Source organism: Odontesthes bonariensis, chromosome 24 (assembly GCF_027942865.1).
Source record: "Odontesthes bonariensis isolate fOdoBon6 chromosome 24, fOdoBon6.hap1, whole genome shotgun sequence".
NCBI lineage: Eukaryota > Metazoa > Chordata > Actinopteri > Atheriniformes > Atherinopsidae > Odontesthes > Odontesthes bonariensis.
This window is the reverse complement of record NC_134529.1, coordinates 2,024,109-2,049,466: the sequence shown is the minus strand read 5'-3', so window position 1 is coordinate 2,049,466 and position 25,358 is coordinate 2,024,109. Positions and strand designations below refer to the sequence as shown.

Below are 25,358 nucleotides of genomic sequence, written 5' to 3'. Positions count from 1 at the left end.
GAAGCTGATTTCTCTTAAGCTCTAAACTCTGTAAACTTTAGCAACATTTGAAACATTTTCAGGTGAGAAAGTAGTCGTTTAGATCCCCAACGTGTTGAAAACCTGACAAAATACCGGCTGTTTACAATTTTGTTCCCACGAATTCGGTGCTACTAAAGCTAGCCGCAGTGAGCTAACGCACTTCCTGTTATTTTCACAAAATAAAATACCCGTTGCCTTTTATCACAGGGAAAGCCATTACCATACAATTGGTGCTTTTGTTTTGAAAACAGGAAGTGAACCTACCCTCGTTGTAGCTAGCTTGAAACTGCCGTTTTGACAGGAAATGACGATCGGCGACGTCACGTTACGTTGCATCTTGGGTAGTTTGAGTATGAGTAGTAACCTCATGATGCCTACCCAAAATTTCAGAGAATCTAGTATGCATCAGGGAACTTAAAAAAAGTTAAAGTTAGTATGAGTAGTAGGAGAAGTATGCGGTTTTGAACACAGCCTCTCTGGCCCGTCCTGAGTCGTGTTTCCCGCTAACGTCGGTGTTGTTAGAGCAGGAATCTGGAGGCCAGAGTAATGGGACGTCTCTGAGATGTGTTTTCCAGACCCGAGCTGCAGCCTCCGGCCAAACCGAGCGGTTCACACACACTCGTAAAGTTCCCAGCAGCACGAAACCGCGGCGCACACACGCGGAGGTTAGCGGTGGACGCCATGCTTCTGGTCACCAGAACAGAAGCCACATGTGTGCTGCTGACCTGAGGATAAACTGGAGGTCTGAGCGCTGCATCAACAGGAAGCTGTAAATGCTGCAGCACGAAGGAGCGGCTTTGGTTTGCTCAGGGTGACACTTTGATGCCCGTCAAGCCCGTAAAGCAGAGCACAAACCGGACTCTGTTTCAGGGCTTCATCGTGTTCCTCAGGTCGGTCCTCCGGAGCAGCGCTGCAGAGTCCGACTGTCAAATTAAATCAAATTACCGACGACCGCTACAAGCTGTAAGCCTCATGAAACAGCCCATAACTTATACTCGCCATCAGGACACACGGAATTCTCCAGATATTTTGCTGTAAATCACTTTTACAACCTCCCAACTAGAAAAGATTCGGACGGAATGGAAAAAGTTACGGAAAAAAGTTAAAAAAAAAGAGATTCTGACATTTAGTGTGAAGCCGAGATGTTTCATTTTTCAAACGTGTGAGGACGGGGCGATTTCAGGCTCGTAATTAGGTCAAAACAAGCAACAAAAAAAGGCCTGATCTGGTCCTAAAGCAGCCTCCATGTCGGTTGGGACTGGATGGGAAATTAAAGGGAAAATAACACGGAGGGATTCTTCCATTTCAGTCAAATGAACTCAATATTTCAAGTTTTTTTCCTCATCAAATTCATTTAATTTGTAAGTTTACATTTATTCTGATATTTCAGGTTGCAACACATTGGAGAAGGTTCTCTGTCCTGACTTTTATGGGACGTGTTGCAGCTCTGAGATGCAGAAATGCGACTTTTCCTCCACACAAACTGGTTTATAAAGGAGTCTTTGCTCAGCTTTCTCACCCTGAACAGGCAGAGAAGTCACCAGAGATGTTCAGTATCACGTTGCCAGATGTTCTGGCAGCAGATTGTCTCGTTTCCTTTTCACCTCTGCTGGCTCTGAATCCACGGAGCTGATTACTTGTTGCTGTTTGTGCAGGTACGCACAGTTTCTCAGTGACTGACACTTCTAAACAGCTTCATAAATCTGTTGGAAAGACTGTGACCTCCCTGTTTTAGATGTTGAAATGCATCCGGGTGTGCCAGAAGGTTTGGCTTCCAGCAGCGAGACTCTCTGATCCCACTCTGTCCTGTTGTCTCACCCTCTGTGGGAAGCAGAGCAGCTCATCCATCATCCAGCTGATCAGCGGGACCATTAATCAGCGGCTGGGACTCCTGATTCATCCTAATGAGGATTTATTGGGCTCTGCGTGGGGGGCCGTCCCTGCCAGCTCGCTTCTCTTAAAGGAACCAGTGCTGCTGACACATCGCATCTCTTTGTTTGCTCCTGGAAACCAGAGAACTCAACTGCAACTCCTATTTTTTTAACTCTTTTTAATCTGTATTCTATGGAAGACCGTTTCCGCCACTTAATAAAAGTAAATTTAGAACTCATTATTATGAGATACTAAGTCGAAATTATGAGATAGTATTTCTAAATTTATTTTTATTAAGTGGCGGAAACGGGCTTCCATATTATTCCCGTCAGACTCGGGAAGAACAAAAACACGAAGATAAATACTGAGACCGCAGGAAGAAAAGTTTTCCTCACGAATCATTTGGCTGCAGAAGCTCGGAGGTGACGTCGCTTTAACAGAATAAAATAAATAGAAATAGAAAAATACTTTATTCATCCCCCAATGAGGGAAATTCAAATTAGTCAAGCAGCTCAAAAAATCAAGTTCCTGTTTCTCTTTATTATTATTATTCCGCCAGTTTTCAGCACCTAACTACTCCTGCATACTTTCAGCTATTTCTACAATTTTGGTATCAAAACGTTCAGCTCTTTCAGCAGATTCCTGCCATCATTTTTGGTGTTTTTAACTTTTACACTTTTTAAGATATTCAACTTTTATTCAAATTTTCCCGTCATTCAAATGAATGGAAACTGCTTTCAGCTCTTCCAAATCATCTTCCTCTTTCCAACCTAACTATTTCTGCATGCTTTCAGCTGGAGACACCATTTAAACTTTAAATGGGTCACAAGACATTCAGCTATTACCAATTGTTTCAGCTTTTTCAAATCTTCAGCCAATTTTGAAATATGACAGTTTCAAAAACATGAACATTTTGCTCCTTCTTGATTTTTATGAATGAGCAGCCAGCTGAGTGCGTGTTGATAAGTTTCAAATGTTTCAGTTTTTTCAAACAAATTCCTCTAACTTTCATACAGTTTAACTTAGAGAAACAAATTATACCTTAAAATGTAGGAAAAGTTGTCCTCTTTCAGCCAATGTAACTACTAAAGAGCTCACATTTACAGAATTTCAGCTATGAGCCTTGAACCGAGATCAACCTCTCAAATTCTCTGACTAACTCCAATGTTAAGTTTGGTAGCAACAGTTTTTACTGCTAAAATTGAACTATTTTCAGCTTTTTTTTAGCGTGGTCAGCTATCCCCATTCAGCTCATTAGCATTCTCACTGCTGTTTCACAGGAACAGCTCTTTCTAGTTATTATTTACAATGATTGTATATTAACAACAACAGTAATAATACTTTATTTTGGAATTTTTCATCTTATAAACAAAAATGATACAGAGCATGTTGTTCAAGCAGTCCCACACCTACAGTATATGGTATAACTAGCAAATCCACCAGACTGCCGAGATAATCTTATACCCCCCCCCCTTCACAAAGAAGAAGAACTAAATAAAAATTACAGTTCCTAACAATGGCGACCAAAAAAAAAGAATAACAAACAAACAGACAAATAAATACATAGAATAGAAATAGAAAAATACTTTTCAAATTAGTCAAGTAGCTCAACATTTTTTAAAATATTTACAAAGATTGTATTAACAACAATAAAACAAAAATAATAATACCAATTCTAGTAAAAAATACTACAACTAACTAATAATAATAATAAATGACTAAATGACGAAATAAACAAATAAATAAAAATCAATAAAATCATTTAAAAAGAATATATAAATAAAATAAAAATAAAAAAAAAGGGGGTCAAAATAAATCAGTCGCAATCAATTAGAATCGGTGCATCCCACACTATGGAAACACTCAGCTCCAGACAATAATACCAATTCTAATAAAAATACTACTACAAACTAATAATAATAATTATAATAATAATAAATGACTAAATAAATTTAAAAAATCAATCATTTAGAGAAGAACTCAGCAGTCTCTGTTAAAAAGCCTTCTGGCTGTGGGAACACAATGTTTAATATAATGAGATAATGTTTCATCGCGGAGGCGTCTGCCCCCCCCGCCCTCTCTTCTCCTTCATCATCCCCCCTCCTCCCCCCTCAGATGCCTCCCTCAATTATCTCCTCCTGACAGACGGAGCACCTGGGGCCGTGAGTCAGCGCTCACCTGGAGGCAGGACGTGCCCTCCTGCTCTGCAGCTGCAGGGCAAACCATCCCTTACCCCCCCCTAAAAAAAGAGACTTACCCTGCCACCAACACAACAACATATTGTATTATTTCTATTGCTCTATTATATATAATCTTAATACAAAAAGGTAGAAGAAGATGCCACATGCACTGAAAAAAAGTGACTCCATTAGAGTATCTGTCATAATCTCTACCTTTTATTTTTAAGATTCAGTAAGAACTAGAGCTTCTTAAGATAAATTAAACATTTTATTAACGTAATAAATCAAATCACATTTATTTATTTATAGCACATTTCATGTACAAAACAGTTCAAAGTGCTTTACATAAAATAAAAGCATTGCAGCAGGGAGTGGAAGAAGCATTAAAAATACATAAAAGAATATAAAGAGAAACAAATAAAATCATTTAAATGAATTTAAAAACAGGCAACAGTCCAGATAAGTTCAAAGATATCGTGCAGATTTCATGCATAGACACATGAGAACAGAAATGTTTTTAACCTGGATTTAAAAATGTCTCCATTTATAATAATAATTATATAATAATAATAATACATTATAATAATAATAATGTTATACATGAATTATGGGGGAAGAGTAAGTTTTACTTAGGTTTCCTCATACAATTTAAATGTTTAATAGTTGTATGTACATAAACCTAGAAATACTACATAAACTTTACTCTGAAAGTGTATCGTTAAAATCTACTAAGTTACTTCATAACAGCAAATACTACAGATATATAACATTTACTTAAAATTCTGAGTAAAATGATGTTCCTGCCTATGAAAAACAAGTAGACTTCACTTCATTTGTTTAAATAAATATAACTTAAAACTTAGATGTAATTAAGTAAATGTTACTTAATATCTTCAAAACTGTGTTTTATGGTAAAATTTACTTAAAATTGCAGCATTAAATTTTACTTAAATCATTTGAGTGCAAATACTTCCAAAGGGTTTTTTAAGTAAATCTTATAAGTTATTTTTTTCAGTGTGTAGCTTGTAAAATGCCATGTCAATGTATATTATAAGTTATTTAAGTTATTTAATTTAGCATATAGCTCATAACAATAACAATAAAAATAATCCACAGTCAGGACTTCTTGTTGTGTTGCAAACACAAACCAGACCAGGTTGCCTTTGGGTGAAATTAGCTGGATGACATGATGCCTCAATTCTGATTCTAGTTCAGTAAAAACTAAAAATCAAACACAGTCGTGGCTAACAGCAACATGTTAGCAAGAGGCTAACAGATAGCCTATAGCCTACAGCAACATGTTAGCAAGAGGCTAACAGATAGCCTATAGCCTACAGCAACATGTTAGCAAGAGGCTAACAGCTAGCCTATAGCCTACGTCACTAGCCCCTTTCACACTGCGACCCGCTACCTTAGCGGGTCCAAATTGCACCTTCGACCCGCGTCGAGCAATGTGAACGCTTGGCGTGTTGGTGACCCGTGTCGCCTGAAGCCGAGTTCAGGGGGCGTGGCCTAGTGGCAGAGCGTCACACGAAACACATAAAATGCTGGGCGTGTACAATGACGTAGGCACAAGCCATGCGCCGGAGGTAGGGTTAAATACACCTGTCTGCATCAAATTTTTCAAACAAACGATGGCGGGACACCTTGAGATATCGTTTATGCAATATGCAGTTCATGGAGATGTTACTTTACGGTGCGTCTTGCTGCGTGGGAAACCGCGCTCTCCCATCTTTCTCGCCAGCCCTTCCAGCAGAGGTCCATCCTTCACCGTCCCCGACATGTGGCGGTAAATAACGTCCTCTGCTCGGAGGCTGAGGAGCTCGCGGACCTCCTTGTCTCCCCAGTTGGCCATCTTCAAAAATGTCTCCAACTTGATGTAGGCTAAAACAGAGTGAAACTTGTCCTCACCTGTCGCTGTTGTTCTGAATCAGCTGTCCATTCTGTCTTTTAAACTCCTCACGTCACGTCACACCCACGTCCGACCCGCGTCGATTGTGTTCACACCAAACTCGCCTCGGCAAAAAGACTAGGGTCCGACGCGGGTCGAAAGGCGAGTCGAGTGGACGCGGCAGCCCGGGTCGGCAGTGTGAACACAACAGCGGACACGCTAAATTCGCGAATTAAACGCGGGTTATTCAGCAGTGTGAAAGGGGCTAGTGATAGAAATCTGCATCCCTTTATCTTCTGCCCGTTCCTCCTCTTCTTCTCTTCTTCTCTTCTTCTCTTTCTCAGAAAAATACTTTATTCATCCCCCAGTGGGGGAAATTCAAATGAGTGAAGTAGCTCAAAAAATTATTCATATTCACAATGATTGTATATTAACAACAACAATAATACCAATTCTGATAAAAATACTACTACTAACTAATAATAATAATAATAATGATAATAATAAATGACTAAATAAAAAAATAAATTAAAAAATCAATCAAATTCACGTAGATGACTGCACAGATTTTTTTTAATTAGATTTTTTTTTTTACATTTTTCACATGTATATGGGTCTATGTTCATTTTAGGAATGGAATACAGTTCATTTGGATTGGAAGCAGTTTGTGTTGGTTGGCCTGGGATCAGTTTAACTTGCAGGGAAATAAGCGGTAGTCTAGAAAACTGGCGGATTATTCATTTATTCTTTGAGTGCGCCCTGGGCGGTCGCCCACATTGCCCACAGCAAAAACCGGCCCTGAGCTGCAGCCTTTGTCCTCCAGCTGAGCTGTTTTAGTTCCTTCCTCACAGCCAGGAACTACCCAGGATTAAAAAAGAGGAGAAGGAGGACGAGTGGAGGCAGCAACAAAGAGCTGGAGGAGAGAGAGGAATGAAGGAGGGAGGAAAGGAATGCTGCCGAGGAAAAGAATGTGAGAGAAAGGACGGAGAGGTGAAAAGAGAGAAGGGCAGACTGATGGAGGCCGTCTAATCTGCAGGATTAATGTCTGAGAGGCTGAGGGCTGAAGAATGGAACTTATTATCAGTTAAAGCCCCGAGAGGAGCTCTGTGATACCAGGAAATCAGCTGTGTGACAGCAGGAAATCAGCTGTGTGACAGCAGGAAATCAGCTGTGTGACAGCAGGAAATCAGCTCTGAGACAGCAGGAAATCAGCTCTGAGACAGCAGGAAATCAGCTGTGTGACAGCAGGAAATCAGCTCTGAGACAGCAGGAAATCAGCTGTGTGACAGCAGGAAATCAGCTCTGAGACAGCAGAAAATCAGCTCTGTGACAGCAGGAAATCAGCTGTGAGACAGCAGGAAATCAGCTGTGTGACAGCAGGAAATCAGCTGTGTGACAGCAGGAAATCAGCTCTGAGACAGCAGGAAATCAGCTGTGTGACAGCAGGAAATCAGCTGTGTGACAGCAGGAAATCAGCTCTGTGACAGCAGGAAATCAGCTGTGAGACAGCAGGAAATCAGCTCTGAGACAGCAGGAAATCAGCTGTGTGACAGCAGGAAATCAGCTGTGAGACAGCAGGAAATCAGCTGTGTGAGACAGCAGGAAATCAGCTCTGAGACAGCAGGAAATCAGCTGTGTGACAGCAGGAAATCAGCTCTGTGACAGCAGGAAATCAGCTGTGTGAGACAGCAGGAAATCAGCTCTGTGACAGCAGGAAATCAGCTGTGTGACAGCAGGAAATCAGCTCTGAGACAGCAGGAAATCAGCTGTGTGACAGCAGGAAATCAGCTGTGAGACAGCAGGAAATCAGCTGTGTGACAGCAGGAAATCAGCTGTGTGACAGCAGGAAATCAGCTCTGTGACAGCAGGAAATCAGCTGTGAGACAGCAGGAAATCAGCTGTGAGACAGCAGGAAATCAGCTGTGTGACAGCAGGAAATCAGCTGTGAGACAGCAGGAAATCAGCTCTGAGACAGCAGGAAATCAGCTCTGTGACAGCAGGAAATCAGCTGTGTGACAGCAGGAAATCAGCTGTGAGACAGCAGGAAATCAGCTCTGAGACAGCAGGAAATCAGCTGTGAGACAGCAGGAAATCAGCTGTGAGACAGCAGGAAATCAGCTGTGTGACAGCAGGAAATCAGCTGTGTGACAGCAGGAAATCAGCTCTGTGACAGCAGGAAATCAGCTGTGAGACAGCAGGAAATCAGCTGTGAGACAGCAGGAAATCAGCTGTGAGACAGCAGGAAATCAGCTGTGAGACAGCAGGAAATCAGCTCTGTGACAGCAGGAAATCAGCTGTGTGACAGCAGGAAATCAGCTCTGAGACAGCAGGAAATCAGCTGTGAGACAGCAGGAAATCAGCTGTGTGACAGCAGGAAATCAGCTGTGAGACAGCAGGAAATCAGCTGTGTGACAGCAGGAAATCAGCTGTGTGACAGCAGGAAATCAGCTGTGTGACAGCAGGAAATCAGCTCTGAGACAGCAGGAAATCAGCTGTGAGACAGCAGGAAATCAGCTGTGTGACAGCAGGAAATCAGCTGTGAGACAGCAGGAAATCAGCTGTGTGACAGCAGGAAATCAGCTGTGTGACAGCAGGAAATCAGCTGTGTGACAGCAGGAAATCAGCTGTGAGACAGCAGGAAATCAGCTGTGAGACAGCAGGAAATCAGCTGTGAGACAGCAGGAAATCAGCTCTGAGACAGCAGGAAATCAGCTGTGTGACAGCAGGAAATCAGCTGTGAGACAGCAGGAAATCAGCTGTGAGACAGCAGGAAATCAGCTGTGAGACAGCAGGAAATCAGCTCTGTGACAACAGGAAATCAGCTGTGAGACAGCAGGAAATCAGCTGTGTGACAGCAGGAAATCAGCTGTGAGACAGCAGGAAATCAGCTGTGAGACAGCAGGAAATCAGCTGTGAGACAGCAGGAAATCAGCTGTGTGACAGCAGGAAATCACTGAAACATCTGGATATGGCAGCTCAGCATCTTTAATGCTGCTGATAACTGATCAGAGCTTTAATAATAATAAGGAGGAATGTTAAAATATAATCCCTGTCCGCTTTCACACTGATTTTAATGTACTTTTGCTTCCTGTTAAAGTCTAAATGAATCTTATTTAACCTCCACGCAGCTTTTACTCTGTACATGTGTTTAAATTAGGGCTGGGCAACGATTACATTTTTTTAATCTAATTAATCACATGATTTCCCTGATTAATCACGATTAATCGCATTTGTACGCAGAATCCAAAAATGAATCCAAAAGTAGCGTATAGCTTTTAGCATTTAGCTTTATTTTAAATGTGCTGCCATATGAATGAAAGTGCCATAACATTTGTTGTGCAAACACACTTCTCGCTTACTCAAACTCGCATACTAACTCAGAAACTTAGTATGAGTAGTAGGAGAAGTATGCGGTTTGGAGCACAGCCATCTTCTTCTTTCGGGGTGAGACACTATTTACCCCGACTGCCTGAGGCCGACCTGTTGAAAAGTCTGTGAATCTTTCCAAGATCAAGACTAAAAAAGGACGCTAATTTATAGGGATGGGAATCGAGAACCGGTTCCCAGTGTTTCAATTCCTTGGAATCGTTTGGCGATTTTGCAAACGATTCCCTTTTATCGATCCCAGTGGGCACGAATGACGTCCAGCGCAGCCAGCAGCCAACAGTAAACATGGCGCCCAAGCGGTACAAACGCTCGAAAGTTTGGTTACACATCCCTAAAAAAGGCGACAACAGGGCAACTTGCAAAGTGAATATTTCACCAAAGGGAGGAAATACTACCAACATGCAATAACTATGAATGAATGATTAACGTCGGTGAATCTGAACCCAGCAACGTTAGCAACGTTAGCAACGTTAGCATGTCCTCGGCTAACACTGCAGGTAACTAACTAACTAACTAACAAACACTGCCTATCATGTTAGCACCATTTGCCTGATTGTAAAAGCTGCTGTTAGTAACGGTTAAGGTTAAATGAAAGCCTTCTCAGGGATTACATTTAGATGAAATCATGAGAGACAGAGCCTGACTGGCTCAGAGCCAGAGGCTGGTGGCACTACCCCCAGTTCACCTCTACCTCCAGCTTCTCCTTTCACCAGAGCAGGAAGAGTTAAACTACCCAGGCCATGATAGACCAATGTGGACCTCACCGTTGTTGGGTTTGTGAGCTCATGACTCGTGTTGCTTCTAAACTAAACAAAGTTGATGCTAATCGACCGGTTTGTTGTCCTTTTTCTCCAAATAAGAACCGATAAGGGAACCGACAAAGAACCGAATCGTTAAGCAGAATCGGAAATGGAATCAATTCCCATCCCTACTAATTTATGGTGTAAAAGAAAGCTGCTTCTTCCCTGTGTTTGTGAACGGGGAGAAAAGCGTAGATGTTCAGGTGTGTCACATTCAAACTTTGCTGTCGGGTCACATGGTCGCTGCCCGACCCTCAGCAGAAGACCAGAGACCCGGGACAAATGGACAAATGGAAAAAAAGGAGGTTTTCTGTCCATGTGCACTCAGACTTTCATCGTAGGATCACTCAGCGGGACGATAAGATGCCTCTACGTTTGAGAGCTGACTGAGGATGATGATGATGTGAGTGTGTCTGTGTGGACATGCATCCTGTCAGCCACTCTGTAAATCCCACTGAGCAGGACGGCGGGTGGAATGAAAATGAAAGGAGATGACATGTCGCAGCGAGCCAAGAAGCTGCTGCTGCTGACATGCAGAAGACGATGTTTCCTGCAGCGGTTCCCACACAGAAACCAGCTTCCCCGACAGAACTACAACCCAAACCACTGTTCGGTCCCTCCGTCAGACGGAGAACAAAAGGCCTCTGTTCTCCAGCTGATGTGGGAGACGGGAGCTTGGCTGCACTGCATTTCTGCCAGTGTGGCGTCTTTAAAAGAAGCAGCCGCCTCTGAAAAAGAGGTTCGAGTTTAAACTACTCAGAGAAGATGGCTGTGTTCCAAACCGCATACTTCTCCTACTACTCCTACTAACTTTCTGAGTTAGTATGCCAGTTTGAGTAAGCAGAAGTTCCCGGATGCATACTAGATTCTCCTAAATGTTGGGTATGCATCATGAGGTTACTACTCATACTCAAACTACCCAAGATGCAACGTAACGTGACGTCGCCGATCGTCATTTCCTGTCAAAACGGCAGTTTCAAGCTAGCTACAACGAGGGTAGGTTCACTTCCTGTTTTCAAAACAAAAGCACCAATTGTATGGTAATGGCTTTCCCTATGATAAAAGGCAACGGGTATTTTATTTTGTGAAAATAACAGGAAGTGCGTTACTCACTGCGGCTAGCTTTAGTAGCGCCGAATTCGTGGGAACAAAATTGTAAACAGCCGGTATTTTGTCAGGTTTTCAACACGTTGGGGATCTAAACGACTACTTTCTCACCTGAAAATGTTTCAAATGTTGCTAAAGTTTACAGAGTTTAGAGCTTAAGGGAAATCAGCTTCAGGTCGGCTGATTTCGGCTCGGGCAGGAGCAAAATGCATTGTGGGTAAACACTCTGCATACTGTCTGATCGATGAGTATGCAGTATGGAAGTATGTAGTATGGAAGTATGTAGTATGGAAGTATGGAAGTATGTAGTATGGAAGTTTGTAGTATGGAAGTATGTAGTATGGAAGTATGTAGTATGGAAGTTTGTAGTATGGAAGTATGTAGTATGGAAGTATGTAGTATGGAAGTATGGAAGTATGTAGTATGGAAGTTTGTAGTATAGAAGTTTGTAGTATGGAAGTATGTAGTATGGAAGTATGTAGTATGGAAGTTTGTAGTATGGAAGTATGTAGTATGGAAGTATGTAGTATGGAAGTATGTAGTATGGAAGTTTGTAGTATGGAAGTATGTAGTATGGAAGTATGTAGTATGGAAGTTTGTAGTATGGAAGTATGTAGTATGGAAGTATGTAGTATGGAAGTATGGAAGTATGTAGTATGGAAGTTTGTAGTATAGAAGTATGTAGTATGGAAGTGTGTAGTATGGAAGTATGTAGTATGTAGTATAGAAGTATGTAGTATGGAAGTTTGGAAGTATGGAAGTATGGAAGTATGTAGTATGTAGTATGGAAGTATGGAAGTTTGAAAGTATGGAAGTATGGAAGTATGTAGTATGTAGTATGGAAGTATGGAAGTTTGAAAGTATGGAAGTATGGAAGTATGGAAGTATGTAGTATGTAGTATGGAAGTATGGAAGTATGGAAGTTTGAAAGTATGGAAGTATGTAGTATGTAAGTATGGAAGTATGGAAGTATGGAAGTATGTAGTATGTAGTATGGAAGTATGGAAGTATGGAAGTTTGAAAGTATGGAAGTATGTAGTATGTAGTATAGAAGTATGTAGTATGGAAGTATGGAAGTATGTAGTATAAGTGATAAAAACTCGACGCATGACCTCAACAATCTGCAAAAAGGGGCCTGCAGCGATTGTGAGTAAAACCTTTCAGTGTTGATAAGACCTTAATGCTTTTGTTTTATAGATATTTTATTGAGTCAGTTTTAACTTTTTGCTTCATCTCATTTTATGGAAATTTGTCGGTTAAACTCGACCTTTGACAGACGAGTCTCACAGAATGCTCGGTCCATCAGGTCTGGCTCTGATCACCCAGTGTTGGAGGAATTCATTTCTCTGCCGTCTGGACGGAGCTATAAATGTTCCTTTGTTCCACGTGTCAATCAATGCAATCAGTTTGCACAAAATCTTTAAATGCACTGTTCCTGTGGCGTCTTTTATCTTCTATACACTTTATTATACTCTCTGATATTTATACTCTTACTTCGTTTAGGATTGTTCAAATCAAGTTTGGTTGTGCTGTACTCTGCAACATTGTTTTATGTCGCTGTTCTATTTATTGTTGTTGTGTTAGTTGGACTGCTGCTGCAAATCAAGTTTCCCCTGGAGGATAAAATAAAAAAAACAATAAAGCTCTGAACTGAAGCGTGGGAACATTCAGGGCGGGTAATCATACTCCATCATGCAGTGGGACCGCAGCGTCCCAGCAGGGAAAACATGGGGATCCGTGATTAGAAGCAGGTATCGTCCTGTGATGGTGGTGGAGCATCTCTTAGAAGGTGGCGCTTCAGGCAGGAGAGGACATTTACTCATTAAATCAGGAGGTTTCCCTCTTTTCCAGGGGAGATACCGCTGTTTTCCTGCCGGGCTTTACAGCACCAGCACCAGCCACAGATGAAGCTTCGGTCAGCTCCTCAGATCTGTTTCAGACTGACGGGGAAATAAGTTCTCACGTAGAAATGTTTGATCAGTTTGAACTAATTTCACACCAAAATCTCCTTTTAAAATGTTTTCTGCTGTCTTCACCACATGAAACTGTAATATATATATATAGAGAGAGAGTCTTTCATGTCAGGGCCTCTAACATAGTCTCTTGACATTTTTGGTGGCGTCTGGATGTGTCTTTGTCGGCCTCTGAAACGTGGCTGTGCATGTGCAGGGTTCAGAGGGAGGTTCGTTTCTACAACTTTGATGTTTTATGGTGGTGACTTTTGTTCTTTTCTTTCATATTTTATTTATCTCGACATTCACTCATCAGTTTAACACGTTGTAGCCTTCATGGTTAGGGTTAGGAAAACATGGCTTTCATTAAAACAGACATTTTTCTGGATGTCCTGACCCAAAAAGAAGCATCCAGATTCTGTTTCTTGATGGTTTCGCATCCACGGCAGGTTGTTTAAACTGAAGATTTCAGCATTTTCTGCAGAAAGGTCAGCTGAAGCGTCTCTTTCCTGAGTGTTTCAGGGAAACTACACCAGGAACGAAGCTTCAGAGCATGAACACTGAGGCAGAAACACGTGGAACAGGAGCGCTCGGCGGCTGAAACTCTGACCAAGTTGTTCCTAAAGTGTAGGTTGGCAGGATTTACCTCTGAGGTTTGTAAAATGTGAAACTCTCAGGAGCTGACTCACTGTTTCACTCATCTGTCTGACACAGTTAGCTTTGTTTGTTTTTAGCAGCTGGAATAAAGATGCAGAACCAGTCGGTCCTGGTTTCTTATTCAGAATTCTCTCCCTTTTCTTGACCAAACCGGCTACTGATGGTAATGATTAGTTGGAGGTGGACTGAAAAGCAACAAACGAGTGAATCTGGGATGGAAAAAGCCTAAAAACAGGCCCGGTGTGACGGCTCAGGGCTCAGGCAGTGATGAGCAGCGGCCCGCTGACACGTTCAATCATGCTGCTTATTACCACCACTTGTTGTTCGGGTTAAAAACGGCGCGTTGCAGAATCTTTAGGTGTCAGGAAATGTCAGAGGGGGGATGAACAAGCAAGATAAACTCTTCAAGGTGATAAAGCAAAGAAGGGGGGATGAAAAAGAAGGAAAGGAAATGGATCTTTCATCTCCCATCGCAGCTAAACTAAGAGCCACAACCTGGGTCTGTAACGCAGGAGTTTAGTAAGAATGTGTCTAAATCTGACCCAAACCAACTCAAAAACTGGTTTCATCCGTAAACCCGGGTCGGTTCTGCTCTCACAGAACACGTGGGAGCGGCTGTAAAGGTAAAGTTTTCTAACCCTCCTCTAACTAGTTGCTGTTTCCAGACCTAAGACGGTGATGTCATGATGACCCAAACCCAGCCAGGACGCTAGATAGTGTTGTTGTGTTGATGTGTAACCAAGGCGACCAGTAACATGGTGACAGTGGCGTAACTCACGGTGTATTTTGACCCAACCAGGAAGTGACAGGAGCGTTGTCATGGCGACTAAAGTTACAGAAGATCCTGTGGTTACTCATATGAGTCGTAGTTCCCCCCCTGCAGGGAGGAAGCCCATGAGGGACTGTGTGGTTTACACGTGTTGCATCATGGGTATCTTCTTCAGTTGCATCATGGGTATCTTCTTCAGTTGCATCATGGGTATCTTCTTCAGTTGCATCATGGGTATCGAGCTCTTTCAGCTCTTTGTTTCCTTCTCTGAGGTTTTTCCTCCATAAATCTGAAGCTTGGCAGACTTCTTCTGCGTCTTTATTAGCCGCAGATGCATTCTTCTTCTTCTTCTTCTTCTTCTTCTTCTTCTTCTTCTCCTCTCATGAGAACAGTCAGAGCGTCGGGGCTTCATTCCTGCAGCGTCTGTTCTGCATTATCTCCCCCTCCCCCCACATGTTTCCTCTCCTTTTCTCTCCTGCTCGTCCTCCATCTTTCATGTCTCTCAGATCATCTTCTTACTTCTCATCTTCCGCCCTGTCATGTTTCCACTTTTCTTTTCCGTTCGTCTCTCCATTCGTCTTCTTTCTGCTTCCTCTCTCAGTATTTCATCCTCTTCTTCCCTGTCATTCTTTCGGGTTTTCCCATCTTTCCCTGACATGTCTGAACTCCTTCTCCTTTTCTTCTTCTTCTTCTTCACCTTTACTTGGTTTTGGTCCCTTCTTTCCTTCTTTCTTTTTCCTCTCACGACCTGTTTTCCAACCCAGATTACGTCTCTGTGTATAAACAAGTCATTACAGAATGAATCCAGCCTCGGAGTCTGTGGATAAATGAAAGCTTTGCCACATTTCCTGTGAATAAATCCCCGTCTGTAATAACCCTGAGCTGTCACAGCCATGAAACATTAACGATTTAAATGAATAGACGGAAACATCTTCCGCTGAATGCGTGACGAGACGAGCAGAAAGCAGCCGTCCATCTAAATGTAAATGTGCTAATCCCCCCGTCGTTACGCGCGCTCGTTATCGGTGATTGCGCCGTTAAGGCGGGAGGAGACGAGCTTCTTCGTTAGTTAACAGCTGCGGAGCATCCTGTCGAAGAGGAAGCTGTAAAGTTTTACATCTGCTCTGATTAGCTGAGAGAGAGGCCCAGGTGTGTTTGTTTCGTCACACAGCTCAGCTCAAACAGGGGAGGAGGAAGAAAGGTGGGGATGGAGAGGATGAAACAGGAAAGGAGAAAAAGGCTGTGTTCCAAACCGCATACTACTCCTACTACTCCTACTAACTTTCTGAGTTAGTATGCCAGTTTGAGTAAGCGAGAAGTTCCCGGATGCATACTAGATTCTCCGAAATGTTGGGTATGCATCATGAGGTTACTACTCATACTCAAACTACCCAAGATGTGATTTATTTTGTGCTAGCCGCGTTGCTCACTGCGGCTAGCTTTAGTAGCGCCGAATTCGTGGTAACAAAATTGTAAACAGCCGGTATTTTGTCAGGTTTTCAACACGTTGGGGATCTAAACGACTACTTTCTCTCCTGAAAATGTTTCAAATGTTGCTAAAGTTTACAGAGTTTAGAGCTTAAGGGAAATCAGCTTCAGGCCGGCTGATTTCGGCTCGGGCAGGAGCGAAATGCATTGTGGGTAAACGCTCTGCATACTGTCTGATCGATGAGTATGCAGTATGTAGTATGACAGGAAATGACGATCGGCGACGTCACGTTACGTTGCATCTTGGGTAGTTTGAGTATGAGTAGTAACCTCATGATGCATACCCAACATTTAGGAGAATCTAGTATGCATCTGGGAACTTAAAAAAAGTTAAAGCTAGTATGAGTAGTGGGAGAAGAATGCGGTTTGGAACACAGCCAAAGACTTTAAGGTTGAGGTGAGATGAAACGAAGGCTTTAAAGGGTCAGACAGCAGCACCTCCCCTCCTCCATGAAGTCATCCTGCGGTTCCAAAGCTAATCTCCCCGCCGGGCCGATCATTGTGAAACAATTCTCTCCTCATTTCCCACATTTGCTTATCAGCACGGCGGTATTTGCCTGGGCGGACTTCCTCTGTGCTGTTATTTTGCCCTGATTGGTCAACACTCCTCAGGTGTCGGTGTTTGTCTGTCGGCCTTTATCAGAAACGTCATCACGGTTTGAAAAGAGGAAGAGTTTAGATTTAGAGATCTCAGCTGTGCAAACATGCAGCCAGTAAAGATGTCTCTGCATGACGCTGTTTGCCTTTTATCCGGCTTATTTCTGAGGCGTGGGATAGACGGGACCGTCCACGAGGTGTTGAAGGACCTCAGTGTGTCTCAGGGTTTGACCTGCAGGGTTTTTTTGTTTTTTTTAAACTTTATTTTTCTATCTTTTCAGGTTACAACATCAATACAAAAAAAAACAAAAAAAAAACAAGATATGGTCACAATCAGATGTGGCAAAACAATTCAAATACCAGCCATGCGACCCCAGAAACAAAAAAGAAACAACAAAAAGAAGAAAAACAAAAAATAGACATGCGCACATCCAAATGATTGCGAAACCTAGTCATATAAACATACATGCGCATATTTACAAAAACAAAACATCAGGGGAACCGCGGGGTTACGAGCAGATCGCCACAAACTATAACATCGCGGTCATTGCTGTTCATGACCAGAGGACACAAGGCATCGAGATAGGTCATCACCCCCTCCTGCGATGTAGGGGTCCCATTTTTCCCAGAGGGCATCACCTTTGCCCCTTTGTAACCTGAGGCTAAAAGTCAATAGTTCCATAGTTTGGATGTCTTTAATTATGACTTTCCACTGTTTAACCGTGGGAGGATCTGTGTTGAGCCATCTTCTCGTTTTGGCGTTTTTGCTTGCGGCCATAAAGATTTTCAGGAGGTATCTGTCTTTCTTTTATAGTTCCATATCCATGTTACCCAGGTAAAATCGAAATTATACTGCAGGACTTCTCTAATTATGTTCTGAACTCCTTCCCAAATCAAATCAAGTTTATTTATATAGCACATTTCATGTACAAACATTTCAAAGTGCTTCACATAAAATAAAAGCATTGCAGCAGGGAGTGGAAGAAGCATTAAAAATACATAAAAGAATATAAAGAGAAACAAATAAAATCATTAAAATGAATTTAAAATCAGGCAACAGTCCAGATAAGTTCAAAGATATCGTGCAGATTTCATGCAGAGACACATGAGAACAGAAATGTCTTTAACCTGGATTTAAAAATGTCTCCATTTGGTGAAAGAAGGATTTAAGAGTGGGACAGCTCCAGAATGCATGTGTATGATCTGCCATACCATGTCCACATCCTCTCCAGCCAGTAGGTTGCAGTCCTGTCCGCTTAGACTTTTGCTTTGGTGTTATAAAAAATCTGATACAATTTTTCCAGGAAAAGTCTCTCCACGGGTGTGAGGTCGTAGAGGTGATTTGTGTGACCTGCAGGTTTGACCCGGTCCCGTCCGGCCTGCAGGATCAGAGCTTTAAGGTTATCTCAGCTGAGTCTGGATGTCTCTGCTGTGAGAAACTGTCCCCAAACTCGACCTCAGGGACGTCTGTTCATGCAGAAACAAACAGGAGTTACGCTGGAACAGCACGCTCCCTCAGGAGTTGTAAAATGTATTTTTTTTTATCTGAACCAAATAGTTCTGAGTTCACAGAACTATTTGGTTCCTGCCTCCTTAAGAATGTAACTCAGGAGAAAGAAAAGTTTGTTCCATGTTGGTACAAGATGATCCAACAAACTGTTTTTCAATGTTGCTGAAACTTCATGCTGAACAACTTTCAGAGTGAAAGGTTCAGCTGAGTCTCACACAAACGTGTGTGTGTGCACGGTTTTTCATTTTTTATTGATTGAGTTTACAGCCTTTAATCATCTAATGTTCCACATGAGGAGAACTGGAAGGAGTCCAGTGGATTCTTATGTTAGAGCTGAGTTGACTTCACCTACAGTCCAACGCCCTGAACCGGCAGCATGAACCGGCAGCATGAACCGGCAGCCCTGAACCGGCAGCTTGAACCGGCAGCTTGAACCGGCAGCTTGAACCGGCAGCTTGAACCGGCAGCTTGAACCGGCAGCCTGATCCGGCAGCCTGAACCGGCAGCATGAACCGGCAGCATGAACCGGCAGCCTGAACCGGCAGCATGAACCGGCAGCCTGAACCGGCAGCTTGAACCGGCAGCATGAACCGGCAGCATGAACCGGCAGCTTGAACCGGCAGCCTGAACCGGCAGCTTGAACCGGCAGCCCTGAACTGGCAGCATGAACCGGCAGCCCTGAACCGGCAGCTTGAACCGGCAGCATGAACCGGCAGCATGAACCGGCAGCTTGAACCGGCAGCATGAACCGGCAGCTTGAACCGGCAGCATGAACCGGCAGCATGAACCGGCAGCTTGAACCGGCAGCTTGAACCGGCAGCTTGAACCGGCAGCCGGTCTTTGTGCCTCCGGACTCTAAACTTGATTAGGTTGTATTGTGGAAAAGCATTTTATAAACAGAGGAGAACAGAAAGTGTCACCTGTGTGACTTAAATGAGGTGGAGAATGAGATGCATTTTGTGTTTTACTGTCCTTTTTACCATGCTTTTAGACTACAGCTCTTCCTTAAATTGAACTTGGAATGTCACGATTTGTTTTCTATGTCCGATGAGTGCAGACTTACATATTTGTTTAGAGAAAAAGTGTTTTATTTAGCCCAATATGTGTTGGAAGCTCACCAACTTTATGTCTGAGTGGGGTTGTTGTCTGCTGAGGACCGTATATGTTGGATAAGCAATTATGGAGATGTTCTATTGTCGATTGCTTTTTATTACTTACGGTGTGTCTCGTAAGCCCATGTGGGCTTGGCACCTTTTTGGTGAATGACACCGTTTAACAAAATAAACAAAACAAACAACAAACGTATAAATGTAACTTGAAGAGGTGACTTCTGGGTATCTTAGTGATTTCTGTCGGAGCCGCTGAGCCTTCAGCAGAGCTGCGAGTGCCTGAGAAATGCGACCCCGTCAGATTTTACTGTGTGAGCTGTGGGTTCAGACACACAGAGAAAGAAACACCGCACACACAGAGGGGCGTTTCTGACGTTTTCTGTGCGTCGGCCGTGGTTTTGGCTGTTGGCGTGAGGCCGAGCCGGAGCTCAACGGAGGCCATTGTTGCTCCGAGTGAGAGAAGCAAACCATTCTTACCACTTTCCATTTGCAGCTCTAGTCATTTATGATTTTTATTTCATTTGAGGCAAAGGCTCTTCTTTTCCAGCAGTTGTTGGAAATGAAGGCCAACGTGTTTTTGATTAGTTTCACTGACAAAACCAACCGTTGATGGGTTCTGCGTCAGGAATTCGGCCGGGCGATGCCGTCACGGTCAGAGAGCACGGCACAAACCAGCAGTTTACCCACCGTATCTACAGCTGGAACAGGGAACGCTTAGGGAACACGTTAATGTTCCCTGAACACTTAGGGAACACGTTTATGTTCCCTGAACTCTTAGGGAACACGTTTATGTTTTCTGAACGCTTAGGGAACACGTTTATGTTCCCTGAACGCTTAGGGAACACGTTAATGTTCCCTGAATGCTTAGGGAACACGTTTATGTTCCCTGAACGCTTAGGGAACACGTTTATGTTCCCTGAACGCTCAGGGAACACGTTTATGTTCCCTGAACGCTTAGGGAACACGTTTATGTGCCCTAAACGCTTAGGGAACACGTTAATGTTCCCTGAACGCTTAGGGAACACGTTTATGTTCCCTGAACGCTTAGGGAACACGTTTATGTTCCCTGAACGCTTAGGGAACACTTTTATGTTTTCTGAACGCTTAGGGAACACGTTTATGTTCCCTGAACGCTTAGGCAACACGTTAATGTTCCCTGAACGCTTAGGGAACACGTTTATGTTCCCTGAACGCTTAGGGAACACATTTATGTTTTCTGAACGCTTAGGCAACACGTTTATGTTCCCTGAACGCTTAGGCAACACGTTTATGTTCCCTAAACGCTTAGGGAACACATTAATGTTCCCTGAACGCTTAGGGAACACGTTTATGTTCCCTGAATGCTTAGGGAACACGTTTATGTTCCCTGAACGCTTAGGGAACACGTTTATGTGCCCTAAACGCTTAGGGAACACGTTTATGTTCCCTAAACGCTCAGGGAACACGTTTATGTTCCCTGAACGCTTAGGGAACACGTTTATGTGCCCTAAACGCTTAGGGAACACGTTTATGTTCCCTGAACGCTTAGGGAACACATTAATGTTCCCTGAACGCTTAGGGAACACGTTTATGTTCCCTGAACGCTCAGAGAACACGTTTATGTTCCCTGAACGCTTAGGCAACACGTTTATGTTCCCTAAACGCTTAGGGAACACATTAATGTTCCCTGAACGCTTAGGGAACACGTTTATGTTCCCTGAACGCTTAGGGAACACGTTTATGTTCCCTGAATGCTTAGGGAACACGTTTATGTTCCCTGAACGCTTAGGGAACACTTTTATGTTTTCTGAACGCTTAGGGAACACGTTTATGTGCCCTAAACGCTTAGGGAACACGTTTATGTTCCCTGAACGCTTAGGGAACACGTTAATGTTCCCTGAATGCTTAGGGAACACGTTTATGTTCCCTGAACTCTTAGGGAACACGTTTATGTTCCCTGAACTCTTAGGGAACACGTTTATGTTCCCTGAACTCTTAGGGAACACGTTTATGTTCCCTAAACGCTCAGGGAACACGTTTATGTTCCCTGAACGCTTAGGGAACACGTTTATGTGCCCTAAACGCTTAGGGAACACGTTTATGTTCCCTGAACGCTTAGGGAACACATTAATGTTCCCTGAACGCTTAGGGAACACGTTTATGTTCCCTGAACGCTCAGAGAACACGTTTATGTTCCCTGAACGCTTAGGCAACACGTTTATGTTCCCTAAACGCTTAGGGAACACATTAATGTTCCCTGAACGCTTAGGGAACACGTTTATGTTCCCTGAACGCTTAGGGAACACGTTTATGTTCCCTGAATGCTTAGGGAACACGTTTATGTTCCCTGAACGCTTAGGGAACACTTTTATGTTTTCTGAACGCTTAGGGAACACGTTTATGTGCCCTAAACGCTTAGGGAACACGTTTATGTTCCCTGAACGCTTAGGGAACACGTTAATGTTCCCTGAATGCTTAGGGAACACGTTTATGTTCCCTGAACTCTTAGGGAACACGTTTATGTTCCCTGAACTCTTAGGGAACACGTTTATGTTCCCTGAACTCTTAGGGAACACGTTTATGTTCCCTGAACTCTTAGGGAACACGTTTATGTTCCCTGAATGCTTAGGGAACACGTTTATGTTCCCTGAACGCTTAGGGAACACATTTATGTTTTCTGAACGCTTAGGCAACACGTTTATGTTCCCTGAACGCTTAGGCAACACGTTTATGTTCCCTAAACGCTTAGGGAACACATTAATGTTCCCTGAATGCTTAGGGAACACGTTTATGTTCCCTGAACGCTCAGGGAACACGTTAATGTTCCCTAAACGCTTAGGGAACACATTAATGTTCCCTGAATGCTTAGGGAACACGTTTATGTTCCCTGAACGCTTAGGGAACACGTTAATGTTCCCTAAATGCTTAGGGAACACGTTTATGTTCCCTGAATGCTTAGGGAACACGTTTAATATATTTAATATATATATATAAATGATCTTTTTTTAATTGACATTCAGAAACAAACATTCACATCCGGTACATGTGCATACATCTTATATCTCTTGTCTGTCCTAAATGCCAAAGTGGTATTTTTGTTTCATGTCTAAACGATAAAAAAAAAGAAAAAGAACCAAACAACAACAAAAACACACAAGAATATGTACAAAGTGGGGAGTGATCCTGTTTATATGGCATAGGTACTGATCTGTAAAAATAAAATCAGGCCTATGGGGCGTGACATAGTTGACCCAGTTTTCCCAATATGAGCTGAATGACTCCAGTTTAAGATTAACAAATGCTGTTGTTCTCTCCATTTTATGCATGTCCATTGTGATGTCCATCCAGATGTTGACAGTTGGGCTCTCTTGTGATAGCCATTTCCTGGTTATGTTCTTTTTACAAGCCATTAGCAGGATATTTACGAGGTGCTTATCTCTTTTCAGCCGTCCCTCAGGTATGTGTCCGAAAAACATAGTCTTAATTTCGAGCGGTATTTCGCATTTGAAGATGTCCTGTAGGGCGTTGTGTATCTCTTTCCAATAGTCCTTCATGACCGGATAATGTGATAATGGTTTGCATTTTGATTTCCACACTTCCTCCAGCAGACTGAGGAGTTATTGTCATAGTGAGATTTCTGGGAGGGTGTAATAAAGCACCTAATCAGGCTTTTCCAGCCAAACTGCCTCCACTTCTGTGAGCTGGTACACATCCAGTGATACCTCCATATTGTTGTCCATTCTTCTTCAGATGGTATCCTGTAAATATCAGCGGGCTGGAACAGGGAACCTTTTAGGGAACACTTTTAAACGAGCTTGGTTTAAATGGTTTAAACGAGCTTGAGGAGGCTGATGTGAACGAAGGTGTTTCTATCTGCTCTGAAAATGGACGCCGTTACTCACAGATTTCTCTCCAACGCCGTCAGGATCTCTCTGCATGTGCATGTAAAAGAAGAAAAGAAACGGGTGCATTGATGGTGGATTTTTGCTCCACCGGTGACGCACCGATCGATCTTCTCCGGATCGATTGACTCCTCTCTGGGTTGCCGAGCCTTCCTCCAGCTGCACGACTCGTCTCGTCCTTCTTCTTGTCCTTCGTCCTTGTCCTTCGTCCTTGTTTTCTTCTGATAACTGAGATCTAAAACCGTGTTGTCTTTGACCTGAAGAGTCTTTGGCCTGTTGCCTGAACCTCTAAAGTCCTTGTAACCCTCCTGAAACCCTCCTTGGTCCTTAACTCTCAGGCCAACCCCCTTTACTGCCTACCCGGCTGGAGTTTTGCTCCTGTCTTGTTGTCCTCTCTTCCTCTGCCTTGTCCTCTATCGTCCTCGTCCTTGTCGTCTTTGCCGGACGCCGTCCCACCTGAAGTGTTTCATGACTTTACTGTTACTTCCAGCGCTGGGCTGCGGCTCCACCAACTGTAACGTGGTGCGAACAGAGGCCGCGGGGGAGTTCACGTCGCCCTGCTACCCCCAGAAATACCCCAATTCCCAATCCTGTAAGTGGACCATGCGGGCGCCCGCCGGCTTCGTCATCCAGCTGTCCTTCCTGGACTTTGATCTGGAGGAGGCGCCCGGCTGCATCTACGACCAGGTGGCGGTGAACACCGGCAACACGGAGGTTAGGTTCTGCGGGCTGACGGCCAGCGGGCTGACGCTGAACTCAACGGGGAACGTGATGGAGCTGTCCTTCAAATCGGACTTCAGCATTCAGAGGAAGGGGTTCAGTGTTAGCTTCCAGCACGGTAGGTTCAGGCCAGCTAATCCCGCCGGGCTGAAATAATCCGCTTTCCTCGGGTATCTAAATGCAGGCTGCAGATATGTTAACCCTCCTGTTGTGAGCCACCACCATGTTCAGCTGCAGAAAAAATACCTTAAACTATCTTTTCCCAACTTGGAATGTTATGACTTTTCCTAAAGGGACCCCATCATTAGAAAAAGTCAGACTTTATTTTTGTTTATGTTTCCATGTGGGCTGTTCACCACTAGGGTACAAAGATTGTCTTATGGGTCATTTTTGACCCGTGAATTATAAAAACATTTAAACACCAGAAAAAAGTTCACTGTTTTTTTCCCTTTTCAATATAATTAATCAGTTTTAATCAGTTAAAGATGAGTTTTAATCAGTTAAAGATGAGTTTTAATCAGTTAAAGATGAGTTTTAATCAGTTAAAGATGAGTTTTAATCGGTTAAAGATGAGTTAAAGATGAGTTTTAATCAGTTAAAGATGAGTTAAAGATGAGTTTTAATCAGTTAAAGATGAGTTTTAATCAGTTAAAGATTAGTTTTAATCAGTTAAAGATGAATGTTAATCAGTTAAAGATGTGTTTTAATTAGTTAAAGATGAGTTTTAATCGGTTAAAGATGAGTTAAAGATGAATTTTAATCAGTTAAAGATGAATTTTAATCAGTTAAAGATGAGTTTTAATCAGTTAAAGATGAGTTTTAATCAGTTAAAGATGGGTTTTAATCGGTTAAAGATGAGTTTTAATCAGTTAAAGATGGGTTTTAATCAGTTAAAGATGAGTTTTAATCAGTTAAAGATGAGTTTTAATCAGTTAAAGATGAGTTTTAATCAGTTAAAGATGGGTTTTAATCAGTTAAAGATGAGTTTTAATCAGTTAAAGATGGGTTTTAATCAGTTAAAGATGAGTTTTAATCGGTTAAAGATGAGTTAAAGATGATTTTTAATCAGTTAAAGATGAATTTTAGTCAGTTAAAGATGAGTTTTAATCAGTTAAAGATGAGTTTTAATCAGTTAAAGATGGGTTTTAATCGGTTAAAGATGAGTTTTAATCAGTTAAAGATGGGTTTTAATCAGTTAAAGATGAGTTTTAATCAGTTAAAGATGAGTTTTAATCAGTTAAAGATGAGTTTTAATCAGTTAAAGATGGGTTTTAATCAGTTAAAGATGAGTTTTAATCAGTTAAAGATGGGTTTTAATCAGTTAAAGATGAGTTTTAATCGGTTAAAGATGAGTTAAAGATGATTTTTAATCAGTTAAAGATGAATTTTAGTCAGTTAAAGATGAGTTTTAATCAGT

The 25,358-nt window shown here is 42.6% G+C and overlaps 1 protein-coding gene across 4 annotated transcripts in view; it reads left to right on the top strand.

Moving 5' to 3' along the window:
* Positions 1 to 25,358, top strand: part of adgrg6 (adhesion G protein-coupled receptor G6) — a 151,536-nt gene that overhangs the window by 23,470 nt on the left and 102,708 nt on the right. For 3 of the 4 annotated variants that reach the window (XM_075458651.1, XM_075458650.1, XM_075458652.1), the window contains exon 3: positions 23,712 to 24,059. The exons of the other annotated variant lie outside the window; for it this stretch is intronic. In XM_075458651.1, coding sequence (XP_075314766.1) covers positions 23,712 to 24,059 — 348 coding nt within the window. The remainder of the gene's footprint in view (positions 1 to 23,711; positions 24,060 to 25,358) is intronic. 4 annotated transcript variants of the gene reach the window in all.